The 14,142-nt window shown below is 35.6% G+C and overlaps 2 protein-coding genes across 2 annotated transcripts; both read left to right on the forward strand.

The window, feature by feature from the left end:
- Positions 1-3,634: 3,634 nt before the first annotated feature.
- Positions 3,635-7,699, forward strand: LOC121049878 (nucleobase-ascorbate transporter 6-like). The gene is made up of 7 exons (XM_040508202.1): positions 3,635-3,774; positions 5,097-5,203; positions 5,299-5,469; positions 7,072-7,161; positions 7,248-7,323; positions 7,508-7,567; positions 7,645-7,699. The coding sequence occupies exons 1-6, from the start codon at positions 3,642-3,644 to the stop codon at positions 7,522-7,524; spliced, it is 594 nt and encodes a 197-aa protein (XP_040364136.1). The 5' UTR covers positions 3,635-3,641; the 3' UTR covers positions 7,525-7,567; positions 7,645-7,699.
- LOC112171590 (putative nucleobase-ascorbate transporter 10) lies at positions 7,544-11,940 on the forward strand. Its single transcript, XM_040508586.1, has 9 exons — positions 7,544-7,567; positions 7,645-7,713; positions 7,808-7,977; positions 8,105-8,201; positions 9,240-9,298; positions 9,388-9,479; positions 9,573-9,650; positions 11,450-11,580; positions 11,701-11,940. Exons 1-9 carry the CDS (start codon positions 7,544-7,546, stop codon positions 11,938-11,940), a joined length of 960 nt encoding a protein of 319 aa, XP_040364520.1.
- The last annotated feature ends 2,202 nt before the right edge of the window (positions 11,941-14,142 follow it).

Below are 14,142 nucleotides of genomic sequence, written 5' to 3' on the forward strand. Positions count from 1 at the left end.
CCCGTATAACCCGATTATGCTATACTTTTTCCTGAAATTTTAGACGTTGGGAGTATTTGATCATATGATAGACAATTTGAAATATTTTTCTTTATAATTATTGGATTTAATTATTTATGAATTATATATAATTATTTATATTCTTTGTCTTGTGGAGTTTTTAGTGAATTTAATTAATTTATGCATTTTTTTAGTTAAATGGGTCGCATTGTTAACCTTTAAATGAGTCATTTTGTCAAACACGACACAACTATTTATTAAATGGGTCAAGCGGGTTGGAAACAGGTAACCCGTTTAATAAATGGGTTGGGTTTGAGTTTAATTTTTGACACGATTATTAAATGGGTTGGGTTTGGGTTTGTATCTTGCGACACGACAAATACCTTGACCCGACACGAACCCAACCCGACACGACCCATTGACAGCCCTAGCTTATGATATAGCTCCGAAACCACGAAGGGGCCGGAATCTGAAGGGAAAAGAACCCAACCATTCCGGCTTCCAGGCGTGGCCGAAAACTGGAGCTACCATCAGGAAGGAGGAAAATAGGGCCGAAGAGCAGAGAGGTGGAAGAGGAAGAAGAGGTAAACAGAAAGAAATATAAAAAAAGAAAAAAGAGAGAGAGAGAACAAATGAAAAAAGAGGAAAACAGTTAAAAAAAAAATGAAAAAAAAGTAGGAAAAAAAGAGAACAAATAAAAAATAAAAATAAAAAGAGAACAAATTAAATAAAAAAAAAGAGAAAAGAGAATTTAAAAAAGAAAACAAAAGAGAGTTAAAAAAAGAGAGAAAAGAGAGTTAAAAAAAAAAAGAGAACAAATTAAAAAATAGAGAACAAAGAGTTAAAAAAAAAGAGAGTTAAAAAAAAGAACAAATTTAAAAAATAGAGAAAAGAGAGTTAAAAAAGAAAAAACGGAGAAAAGAGAGTAAAAAAAATAAAAAATAAAAATTTTGGGTCAGTAAGGGTTAAATAGTCATTTTACTGTTGAATGAGTGCCACGTCAGCAAGATAATGAATTTTTTAACATAAAGTTGACGGCAAGGATCAATTGGGTGAAATTGGAAAATTCAGGGACTTTTTATGTGAAATTGAAACGTCAGGGACTGAAACGTCGAAACCCTATAAGTATAGGAAGTAAACAGTATTTTGTCCATATTAATTTGGGCTAAATACTGGTTACTACCCTGTGGTTTAGGTCCAAAATCAATTCAGTTCCTGCACGTCTAATTTCATCGAAAACATCCATATACTTTCAATTTTAATCTAATAGGTCCAATTCGTTAATATTTTGTTGTGGGTTCCAGTTATAGTTGAATTATTTATTGAAAAACTTTTTATTTAATAAATTTCTAATAATGGGACCTACTCTTAAACTGATTATGCACGCTACCTCAACACCACATCATAAAACATAGGCCATATATGAGCCACGTCAACAAGTTAAATGACTCAATTAACGGAAGACTAATAGATTGGACTTATCAGATCAAAAATGAAAGTGCAGGGGTGTTCTTGATGAAATTAGAAATTCAATGACTGAATTGATTTTGGAGTCAAACTACGTGATAGTAATCAGCTAAAAATTTTGCGAATAACTCAATTTTTGTTTTGAGGTTTGGAATCTAGTGAGAGGCTCATCTCACGCCTTTATTATTAAAAACATATAAAAACATAATCGATTAAAACCCAAATGAATAGCAATTTTAATTGATCCTTACTTCAATTTGTGGAGCAGTGGAGGTGGCTGGATTGAGCGTCTGAGCCTCAGAGAGTCAGAAGGAGTTGCGGTGAGGAGCTGAGGAAGTTAGACTGGCGAGACTGAGCCTCAGAGGGAGGTGGCTTGGTGGCTACGTAATTGATTCTCACTTCTCAGACAAAAGGTGACTGAGACACAAAGTGTCGAGGCCTAGTGTGTGTGTGTGTGTATATATATATATATTTTATTTGGGCTATACCTATACTTGGCAACTTTTGGCCCAAAATCTCCTTTGGGCTACAGCCCAAATAGCCTTAGGCACAACTACGTCCCTGCTTGCTACGATATACAACAATAATACCTTAGACATGAAGTTCCAAGATAGTTCTTTGATCTAAAATTGTATAACCGTTGGTTTTCTTTTTCTGCATTTCTTTTTGAATAATTAAGCATCGCTCTTAACCCTATTCTATCCTTAAATCAGATTAGGGTGGGATAGATGGATGGGTTTTTATCTTTTGTTTTTATAGTTTTTTTTTATAATTTTTTTGTCTTTCCACTTTAAGCTATTTGATTTGTGCATCCAGTTGTAATATGAGAGGATTTTAAATCCCTCTAACTTGACCGAGTGATTGTCTTTTAAAGCACACATTGTGTGTCGTAAAAGACTAGTTTTGTTGTAGTGATTGTTTTGTAATTATGTACCACTTCTAAACAGTGATGCCCACATTAGTAAGTCTACTTATTGTCAGAACCGAAAAGGTTACTGTAGCTCAAATATAGTCTCAAGATTAGCATTTTCAAATTTTCCAAATTTGTTGAAATTACACCAGTTAACTCGTTGGCCTCTAGAGCAAGAACACTAGGGTTTTTCAAAGACCACAGCTCAGTTGGTATGCTTGTCGTTAGATGATTATGATAAAGCTACAAAACTGAATAGCAAACACAAAACCTAGATTAGGAAGCATATTAAATTTAGAGTTAAATACTATTTACTCCCTGAACTTTTGGGGAAAAAACAGTTCAGTCCCTGCCTTTTCAATTTCACACGTTTACTCCCTCATCTCTCAATTTTGAACCAATAGGTCCATTCCGTAAAAAAAACTCTATTAAAATGTCTATTATACCCTCAGTTCATCTTTTTTCTTTTTCTTAATTTATTTTTTTATCTTTTTTTTTTTCCTTTTTTGTTTATCTCTTCTTCTTCCACCTCCTTCAACACCAAAATTTCTAAACGACCAAATCAATCTGAAACACAAAACCTCTCTTCATCTGCCCAATCAAAAAAATGAAAAAAACAAACAAAACAAAAGAGAAAAAAAATCTTTTCAAAAAAAAAATTAATTAATTAATTAAAAAATTTGAGGGTAGAATAGACATTTTTGGTCAAAGAATAATAAATTGGACCTATTAGTCCACAATTGAGTCAACGTATGAAATTGAAAAGGCAGGGACTGAACTGTTTTTTCCCTGAAAATTTAGGGAGTAAACAATATTTAACCTTTAAATTTAAACTGTGATAGAAAACCATGTAAAAAATAGGAAAAAAAAAAAAAACATGATTCAGACAATTTTCAAGTAATGGCAATGCAGGGGCAAAAACATCTAGACACTATTCATAAAGAAAACCTTCGACAAAAAGACAAAATTATGGAAGCCTTAATTAGCCAATGCTTAATTGCATAATTAAGACTGATAAATTAACCAACAGAAGAAAACAACATGCAATGTGCAGCACCCAAAGAAAGTATGGGTTAATTACCCATTGATTAATTGATCACTTGACACGTGGCATGGCAATTTCATTTCCCTTTGTAAAAATGTAAAATGCGGAAGGGCAAAAATGTCCGGGTCTTTCCGTGTGCAGATCCAAATATATACCGGACATTTGCGTCTTCCCAGCTTTGTTCGACTACTTCGACCTCGATAAAACTCATTTTCAACGATGAGGCAACCGGCAGCAGTGAACGTCGAAGCGGACCTCGAGGCCGCCGCTCAATATCCCAGGGGGCATCCGCCAAGGGAATCACTTTGGGCTACCATACAGCCCCCACTCACTTGCCCCTTCCCCCCTCCGGGTACGTTGCATGCTTTGTTTGTTTTGTTTCTGCCCTTTTCTTTTTACTATAGCTGGAGTTATTGAGAGTGAGGTGGGAGGAGGAAGAAAGGTGAAGAGTTTTGAGAGTGGGAGGAAGAAAGATGAGAGCTTGATTTGAGAGTGGGAGGAAGAAAGTTGAGAGCTTGATTTGAGAGTGGGAAGAAGAAAGATGAGAGCGGGCATTACATGATTTGAGAGTGAGAGCTTGATTTGAGAGTAGGAAGAAGAAACAGAGAGTGGGAAAAAGAAAGATGAGAGCTTGATTCAATGCTGCGGAAAGCCCTAGCTGTAGGAATTCCCAGTTTCCCAGTTCACTGAGGGTCAGGTTGACGGCGTTTAGGGATGCCGGCGTGTGCAAGGCCGCGTGAAGTGTGAAAGGCGCGTGGGTATAGTATTATGGGAGGTTACGAGTCTTGCACTTGTGCATTCGGTGAGAAAGGCTACATGGGTAATTTGCTCAGTTTCCAGGATGACTTGATTTGACTCATTTGAGTTGAGGCTGGATTGCGTTTCTTGATCATATTTATATTTGGGCCTTGCTTTTGTTGCCTAATGCCTAGGATGCCTGAACCTATATTAGACCCATTTTTTAAAAAGCAATTAAGCTCTATTCTTATCATCACCCTGATTGATGATATTCAGGCTGGCACTATGTTAGGCATGTTACAGATTAATTAAAGGTCATCCTCAGTATGTTATGACTGAGGTTGACTTTAGCAAGGAAGGTTCGCTCTTTGATGAGATAAGGTTGCTAATGCAAAAATTGTATTCAACACCAGTCCCAGATGGTGTTTCTCGCTTAGGTTGCATTACGGTGGTACACCATTTCGGTAGGAATGTGCTGTTAATTTAGATGAACCTTTGTTGTATTCAGAAGAGTCTACATGGCATTCATTTATACTTTGCTAATGACGTAATTGAGTTGTGAGTTAAATCTTTCATGATTAAAAAAAAAAAAAAACTTCAGTTGAAATGTTGAAAATTAGAATTTTGAATATCAGGTAGGGGGTGGGCTGCATAGCAGTTTGAAAATTTACATGACCAACTCAATGCAAAAGTAGAGGGCCGGGATTTAGACATTGAGTTTCACCGGGCCTTTGTAAATATCCTAAAGCTATCTTTAGGTTGAATGAATCAACTAATATTCTGTCTCTTACACTATTCTATATACTCTCTAAGAAATTATTTCTGTTAATTAGCTCCATATTTGGGGTTCCGTCATTATCTTATAACCTATCTATTTATTTTATTATAACCTAAAATTGATTAATATTATTAAGTAACATAATTATGTATATGCAGGCTGTGGAGCTACTACCATTTTGATGGCTTTCCAGCACACAGTCGTCATGCTTGGCCAGCTGGTGATGATCGTCAGCCTCCTTGTCCCATTGATGGGGGGTGGAGAGGTAATTAAGCTAATAATAATTTTAATCTTTTTTTTATTTGAGTGAAGAACCAATTTATAACTAATAGCTTTCTCTGATGCCTGCCTACTTGATAGGAGGAGAAAGCTAAGATCATCTTGATCTCCTTGTTCATATCCGGGTGGACCACGTTGATGCAGTGTTTGTTGGGCACTCTGCTTCCTTCGGTGATGGCATCTTCATCATATGCCTACTTTATTCCGAGTATGGCCATTGCCGAGAGGTTTGCCCATGAGGATCCTTCAAAGGTTAGTTTACATTCTTCTTTTATTAACCTTAATTTTGAAATTAATTAATTGCATCATAAATCAATATTCAATAGCTAGAGTCACATATACATTTAGAGCAACTCCAACAGTTTCCTCATAGATCTCTACTTTAGGGAAAAATGAGTCTCTTTTGCTCCAACACATTCCCTATAATTATCTCTATTTTAGGGAAAGTGAGGAAAGAGAAAACCAAATTCTCTATATTTAAAGTAATCTCTAAAATTTTAAGGAAGAATATGGAGATTTTAGAGATTGTTGTAAAATAGGGAATCTGTTGGAGTTGGAGAAGAAAAAGGTGCTAAAGCTTTGACTTGTGCTTCCCTATTGTACAGAAATTATAGGGAAACTGTTTGAGTTGCTCTTAGTCATAGTAACCGAGAGCAATTATCTTTTGCTAGAACCTCAGTGTAAATTTTTGTTTTTGTTTTTGAGGGGAGCGGAATCAGGTTCCACTAATATAACGACCTCACTCGGTCAAACTAGAGGAATTCGAAAATCCCTCATATTACATCTTGATGCGCAGATCAGACTGCATATAACAGAGCTAACAAAACAAAATCAACCTAAAAACAAGAAAATAAAAACAAAAGGTAAATAAACTCCTACACGTATCCAACCCTAAAATCAGAGCCACTATCTTGACAAGCGTTGACGCCTAAGACCTCATGGTGTACATCGCCACTCATCAACCAGCAAACAGCTACAATCGAAGGCAGAACAAGGTGAGGGCACTTATTGAAAGCAAGGAAAAAGTTAGCTTAATTGGGCCACTCCTCAATAGCCCAGCCCAAGCTTGATCCAAGAGAAAGAGTGAAGATAATGGGCTAGCCCAGCTAGGTTGCACTGCTGCAACCCAGGAAGGCTGAGGCCTAGACCCGACCCCGAAACCCACCATCCCCAACCCAGTTCCCAGATCCGCTTGCACTAGCCATCACGAGCAGCCGCCTATCACCACTCCGGTGGCCGGCCGCGCTCCTCCACCATCGCCGTAGTAAAAAAACCTCGACCCCGACCTAGGCAATCAATAAGGCCGACAGCCGCCCTACGTGAATGCAGTCGCTGAAGACCTCCGATGCACTGACCAAAGTAGTCAAACAACGGACCCGGATTCACAACCCAATCGCCGACAGCCGCGAACCCTGTCGCCGAAACAGATAAGATCGAAGCAAAGTTGGAATCAATCTGCCACCACCGAACACCCAGCACGACCGCCGGATCGAAACCAGAAAAGCACGGTCATATAGGCCTCCAGACCATAAGCTTCTCGACGCCAAACACGATCGACGCTGAGTACCCTCCTAGCGCCGCCGCCGTACCATGCCTCTCCACGATCGCCGCCTTACCTGAGGGAAGTGTGCCGCCGCCGATCGAAACCCAAGTTTAGAAAAGCCTAGGTCACTCCGATAAGCTCGGAGACGCCTGAACCTCCGTTCGCTCAGTGACTATTTTTAGAACCTCAGTGTAAATTGTAATACAGTAAACACAACAAATGAATACCTTATATTCCTTTTTCATTGTATTTTGGTTAATTAATTTATTGTTGAAATTTTATTATTATTATTTTTTTTGGTAGAGATTCAGCCAGACCATGAGGACTTTACAGGGTGCACTCATGATGGCATCCCTTTTTCAGCTGGTGATTGCCTCACTTGGGGTTGCTCAGTTCGGGAGGTCTGTTATTATAATCACTTAGTAAAAAATGATTTTTTATCGTTTATCCATTCACTTTGATAGTAACTTGTGGCGGTGGAATACAGGAGGCTCAGCCCTTTGACTACTACTCCATTGGTTATCTTATCGGGATTTGGGTTCTTCTCATCAGGCTTCCCCCAGGTAATTAATAATTGTTTGGAGCCTAAATTATTAAAATATCTAAATGTGAATTTTGAATGTTAACTTTCACCAGCATATTATTATTAACACTAGATATGTGTGACCATTGAATGAATGAGAACTCTCATTCTTTTTCCGTTATATGACTCTCTTTTCTTTTCTTTTTTCTCCTCGGTGGTTACAGATACCATTATGCTCTGAGGTTTCATTTCCAGCTCTGATGATTCTAGTTTTCATCTCGATTGTAAGTATCACATTCAATGACCTTTAATGGATTTCAATTTAATTCAGTCTTCTATCTAACTATACATTGTATTGCAGATTCTGCCTTACATATACTACAACAGATCTACAGATATTCAGCGTTGGAGCCCGGCATCTGTTACTAAGGTACTTTTCATTTTTCATGACTACTACATATTTTCATTATTTTTTTTCTTTATAATAATACTTCATCCTAAATTCTATTGTTTTTTCTTTCAAGTTTAAGAGGCTGAGTTTAATATGGAGGAGGTTTGGGTTACTAGCATCTCTTGGATGGTGTTGGTTACTTGCCTACATTCTATCCATTAGACATGCATATCACCACAGAGCTCCACTTGCTCAGAGTTATTGCCGCACTGAGCGATACGGACTTCTTAGGAGCGCTCCTGGGTTAGTTTATACATGTAGTATTTTACTATTTTTCTAACATTAATTGTTCCATAATTTTGTAATCATTTTAAAATTGGTAATTAGTTATTATACCAAGTAGATACAATAAACAATCTTTTATTTGCAGGATATGGTTTCCATTGCCATTACAGTGGGGGACTCCTATCGTTGATTTTAGAGATATCTTTCCGATGTTGGCTGCTGCACTAGTGTCCACTATTGAGGTGAGATTTATAATATCTTTTTGGTTTATATTGAGATCTATAATATTGATTTTTGTTGTGATTATTGCATAGAAATATTATAAATGAATACACACACACGCACTAGCGAGGGATCCATTTTTTGGGTCATTTTAAGGGATTGCTCATTAGACCCACCTTTTGATCATATATTCATATCTTAACTGTTCAGTTTTTAGGTATATATGAGCAGATCATTTATGCAAATTTTTAGCCAAATTGATAATCATTAAGGTATTTATAACTGTGAATTACAATTATGAACACAAACCGCTTCAAGTTGGACAAATTTGATTCGTCCATTGATTTAATCTAGTTTGATACATTAACGATCATTAATTTTATTTTGGCATTTCGACTGTTTAGTTTTCAGGTTTTAATGTATATATCATCTAGTTTAATCTAATTTGCATAGATGATCTATACATTAAGACCTGAAAACTAAACGGTCGAAATGCCAAAATAAAATTGAAAAGTTGGTCCGACAAGGATCCTTAAAATTGTCAAAAGAAAAAAGGGTCCTTTATTGAAAGGGCAAAAAACTCATACATCAAATGTTGTTGAATATAATTGAATTGATGATGACTAGGTTTAAAACAAAGAAAACCATACTGTCTATTTCCTCTAATCACGAGGTGGTTATTGTATATATAAGCATAATAGAGAACTGAACAATTTATTTGTTATTTAGCCCTATATTTTACATTAGAAATATATTTAGGGAGCTCATTAGAGATGCCTAACCAAATTGATATCTCAAAATGAGAGTCCCTTACTAATCCTCTATTGTGTGCACGCGCGTGTGTGTGAGAGAGAGAGACTCTTGTTGACATATTTCCTCAAATGGTAGTGTTCTAGTGGATTTATTGCATCATCCCGGTTATCTGGACTGACCCATATTCCACCTTTTGTCCTGAGGCGAGGTGCGATTTTTCAGGTAATAAATCTCTCACTTTAATGATATTTATGAATGTTATAAGATTGTTGGGAAACTAATTATTGTGTTTACACAAATTTTAGAGCATTGGCAGTTTCTCTGGTAGTATGTTTGGCACAGTCACTGGCATCACGACCTCAATGTAAGTTAATTTGATTAATTTTTCATGAAATATTAAGTATTTTAATGATGTGGTAAAATTCGTTTTAATAATTTTTATGGTACTTTTAGTGAGAGTGTAGGTCTTGTCGGACTCACTCGTGTTGCTACCAGAGATGTGACTCCTGTGACAGCACTAGTGATGATATTCTGCAGTTTAGTAGGTAATTACAACCACAACTGGGCAATTAGCGCACATGTTTTTGATGTGTTCCAATGGTAGTTCAGTAGTTCACAATATGGTTTGTGAATAACAGGGAAGATCGGCACATTTCTTGCTTCGATCCCATTTCCGATTGTATCTGCGTGGTACTGCATATTTTGTTGCTATATTGGTACGTGTGTATATTTAATATTTTATATATATATATATATATATGACTTATGCTTTTCATTCATTTCAAATAAAGTGATTTCTTAGTTTCTAGTGTTAGTTTCACTATATTGATTATGCACACTTGTTGCTTCTAAATCCTATTATTTGGTTTATCTTTTAACAAATTGTTAAGAATTAGTGAAAGATTATGTTTGTTGAATTGCATCAAAAGCCAAAGCTATTATACCTTTGGTAACTTTCCCTTCATTTCAAATAAAGTGATCTCTTAGTTTCTAGTGTCAATTTCACTACCTTAACTTCTCAAGCTTGACCGAGTGAGGTCGTATAATTTAATATCAATTGATTTGTCTTTTAACAAATAGTTAAGAATTGGTGAAAGATTGTGTTTGTTGAATTGCATTTAAAAAAAAACAAGCTATTGTACTTTGCATGTTCCTTCTATTTGGTATATCTTTTAACAAATAGTTAAGAATTAGTGAAAGATTGCGTTTGTTGAATAGTTTGCTTCGATGACCAAAGCTCTTGAATGTGTTATTGATATGAGACTTAATTGTTGTGATCATTTGTTGGGATGTTTTAATATCTAGTATTTGAAGTGAGCATCTAGACTCTTTGGAATTTGAATATGGTTGTTGTTCTATTTTGGTATGAATTTAAATAATTGCAGATTTTTTGGTAGTTCATTTTTAAAGAAAGTTCTATCGAATTTTCGGTAGAATTTTATCTAAAGTTGACTTGCAAAATCACTATGGATTTCGAGCCATTTTTTTATATTGTTTTTTTTTTGGAAATATTATATTGTTTGCCACTCATTAATGCCACATCATCACTAAACTTATATTTTAGATGAAAAACTTAAGAGTTTTTCTATTGGAACCTCCAGATTTACTCACTTGACCTCTATGCTTTTTACACCTCTTATCAAATTTTCAAATACTAAATTTACTCACTAAACCTCACTAAACTTCCTCAAATAACCTTACTCATATAATTTGCAAACAAATTATTACCTTTAAAATAAAAAATTTAGTCATTTCAATGATTTAATCACTCTATAAATCTTAACTAAATATATATTTCTTAATCAAACTTGAGTTTCAAAAATTAATGTCTAATCAATGAGAAAATGCCATGAACTATTATTATTTTTTTTTTAATTTCTATTTTAGTTGTGCAAAAAAAAAATGAAGAAATCATTTGTTTTGATTCTAAAAAAAAAAAATCATTCGTTTTTTAATGTTTATTGTTTGTTTATGTATTTTTTGTACCACATGATTAATTATTTAATTTTTTTTTGTGCAAATATAATGGATTGACTTAGACTTAGGTCATAAATCATAAGAGGATTTATTTTGTTTTCCCTCACCAATATGCATTCAACATATATATCATACATTTTTATGTCACATGATCTTAATCATATTTTTAATTCTTATTAAATATATATGAATGCTTTAATGAGTATGTAGTGAAATTGGAAAATGAAAATAAATAAAGAAAATAATAAGGAATACAATCTAATATTATTGAATTGGAAAGTCTATATAAAATAAATATAATATTTTTTTGGTATAATTATTGTCCTTAATAGTCATTTTATAGTAGGTTATATATGTCATTTAATAATTCATAATAAAGTGAGGTCAAGTGAGCAGATTTGGAGGTCCCAATAGAAACAACCTATATTGCAAAATATTGAAAATTATAAACTATTAAAATTAAAGCATTATATAAATTTGTATAAATTACTAAATTGTAATTTTAAAAAAGCTTAACAGTTGGTGTTGTTTGGTGCAGTTTCTTCTGGTTTCAATTTTTTGCAGTACTGCAACTTGAACAACAGAAGACACATGACCGTCTTAGGATGTAGCACAGTTATGGGAGTCATAGTACCTTTGTACTGTCGGCTGCTTCCCCCAAGTTCAGCGGTAGTCCTAACTTCTACATTTTTTTTTTATGACAGTCCTAATTTCTACATTTATTTTGGTTGTAAGTAATTTTGATAATTTGTTTGGCTAAATTTCTTGGTTTTGTTGAATTTTGTGTAGGTGAGTGATATAGTCTTGGTCTTCGGCACATCGGCACCGACTATTGGGGTCCTCACTGCGCTGCTACTAGACCTAGTCATGCCTCGAGAAGAGTCAGATGATCTTGGATTAGACAGTGGCATGCAGTGGTTTATCTGTTTCTGGGACCCAAATGACCAGACCGCGATCTACTATTCAGTACGGTTCTATCTTAGGCATTTATTTGAGAGGGTTTCTGTATCTTTTAGGGGACTGTTCTAGACATTTTCATATATTTGAGATATTTATTTGTTATGGAGTTCACCACCATTAGTGTGAGCTATACTTATGCTATTATGCAATTTTTGTATACCGACTAGTGAAGCTCATCAATGGCATATTATTCTAGTTTCTCATTTTGTTAGTGTCTATCGTCTTCCTAGTATAACAATTTTAGTTTTTGGCCGTTCTTTCTACAAGTTCAACACAATTGTGAAGTTAATGAAGCTAACTAATCACCATTGACAGATCCAGATTTTTTTTTGAAAACAAATTTTAAAGAGAATGTCAAAACCTCGTCAATCTGAAAAGAAGATCGTAGATCATACAAAAGTTTATTACATTATTATAAAAAGGAAAATGATTTGTGGCCTCAATGAGGCCTAAGATTTATGGCCTCAATATTAGGTGTCATGCCATGTCACCTACACACATCACTTATTTGTCAAATCATGCCATATAATTCTTGAGAAAAATACCATTTTAGCCTTCCAAAATCTAATGACTCTAAGTTATTTTGATTTTTTTTCTAAAAGAAAAAATTATTTTGTCTTTTTTTTTCTTTCTTTTCATTACACTCATGCTTAGATTTAAATAACAATGTCAAGAATAGAAAAAATTTCATGTAATTCAATCAATAGATTTGCACATACATCTGATCAATAGATTTGCATAACACATGTATATGAGTTCAACCTTTGTTGCGTTTATGTAAATTTTGAAAATATAATGTGAAAAATACATAGTTACTGTAGAATAGCTGTAAATCTTATGTAATTATGATTCTTATTTATTTAGGTTATCATGTAATTATAGGAATTATTGTTTTCTATTAGGGTTAGACTACTCCTCTTGTCCTTGTATATATACCCCTTTGTGGGATGAATAGTATTATTATTGAAAACCTTAAAATCAAAGTATTCTTTTCTACTTGGTATCAGAGCAGGTTCAATCCTTTGAACTTGCCTGCATCCTTTGAATCCTAAATCCTGAATCCTGAATCCTGAATCCCAAAGCACACCACAAACCGTTGCGTACCACCACCATTAAAATCAAGCCATCCCTGAATTTTTGAAACCCTAGAAAAAACCAAACCTGAAAAAAAACAAACAAACCCCAAATTCCTCAATGGCCGGACCTGCAATTGAAGGCTAACAGTCAAATCCCGAGAAGACAATGGTGTCATCCTCACCGATCATCCATCACCACTACACCACCCAACAAGACAACTCTGCTTTCCCCACAAGTGTTGTCTTGAATGAATCCAACTACACCATATGGGCTCCTCTTATGAGAATGCGCATTGGAGCACGAGGGAAGGTTGGTTATCTGACCGGAGTAAAGGCTGAACCCGCCATGAATTCTGCAGAGTATGAAGCTTGGGCCACGGACAATGAAAAGGTGAAAAGTTGGCTAATTGACTCCATGGAATCCTCTCTCATGAACCGGTATATTCGTCTCCCTACTGCGAAAGATATTTGGGAAGTTGTAGAGAAAACCTTTTATGATGATTCTGATGAAACCCGAATCTTTGAGTTGAATAAAAAGTGTTTTGAAGCAAAGCAGAATGGAAGGCCCATTCCGACCTATTACAATGAGTTAGTGGCAATGTTCCAGGAGATTGATCAAAGGGTGGCCTCTCAACATGATAATGTTGCAGCTGTCGTTCAAGAAACTTCAGCAATGTCCCGGATGCGTGTTCACTTGTTTTTGAGTGGACTTGACCCAGAGTATGATCAGGTGCGTGGAGAAATCCTACGCAAGGAGCCTAAATTCTCCTTGGAGCAGAGCTATGCTTACATTCGCAAGGTGCAATCAGAGAAACAAGCTATGGGGCGTTCGGTACCTACCGAATCTTCTGTTATGGCCGTTCAACGCCGACCAGGTCCTCCTCCAGGCTTCTCAGGTCCTTCTCCACTCCGTCCTCATGACAAACCAAACCCATACGCAAACAAAAAATGTGTTGTCTGTGGGGAAGTAGGTCATACCAAGGAGCGGTGCTATGAAGTGATTGGCTACCCTGATTGGTGGGACTTCACCGGGAAACCGCGAAGAATCCGGGCAAGGCGGCTATTGCTACTACAGAGGAAGAGCATCTCGACAATGCCTCCGCTAATGTAGCGCAGTCAGGTATGAAGGGTAAGGCTACTTTGAATAATACATGGATAATTGATACAGGTGCATCTGATCATATGACCAATGACC

The sequence above is a fragment of the Rosa chinensis genome, chromosome 6 (assembly GCF_002994745.2).
Source record: "Rosa chinensis cultivar Old Blush chromosome 6, RchiOBHm-V2, whole genome shotgun sequence".
NCBI classification, from domain to species: Eukaryota; Viridiplantae; Streptophyta; class Magnoliopsida; order Rosales; family Rosaceae; genus Rosa; species Rosa chinensis.

Coding starts and splice junctions, on each gene's coding strand:
- LOC112171590 (XM_040508586.1), top strand. CDS start 7,544: ATGATTCTAGTTTTCATCTCGATT. Junction 8,202..9,239: donor CACTAGTGTCCACTATTGAG/GTGAGATTTATA, acceptor CACAAATTTTAG/AGCATTGGCAGTTTCTCTGG. Junction 9,299..9,387: donor ACTGGCATCACGACCTCAAT/GTAAGTTAATTT, acceptor TGGTACTTTTAG/TGAGAGTGTAGGTCTTGTCG.
- LOC121049878 (XM_040508202.1), top strand. CDS start 3,642: ATGAGGCAACCGGCAGCAGTGAACGTCGAAGCGGACCTCGAGGCCGCC. Junction 3,775..5,096: donor TTGCCCCTTCCCCCCTCCGG/GTACGTTGCATG, acceptor ATGTATATGCAG/GCTGTGGAGCTACTACCATT. Junction 7,162..7,247: donor GGGGTTGCTCAGTTCGGGAG/GTCTGTTATTAT, acceptor GGTGGAATACAG/GAGGCTCAGCCCTTTGACTA.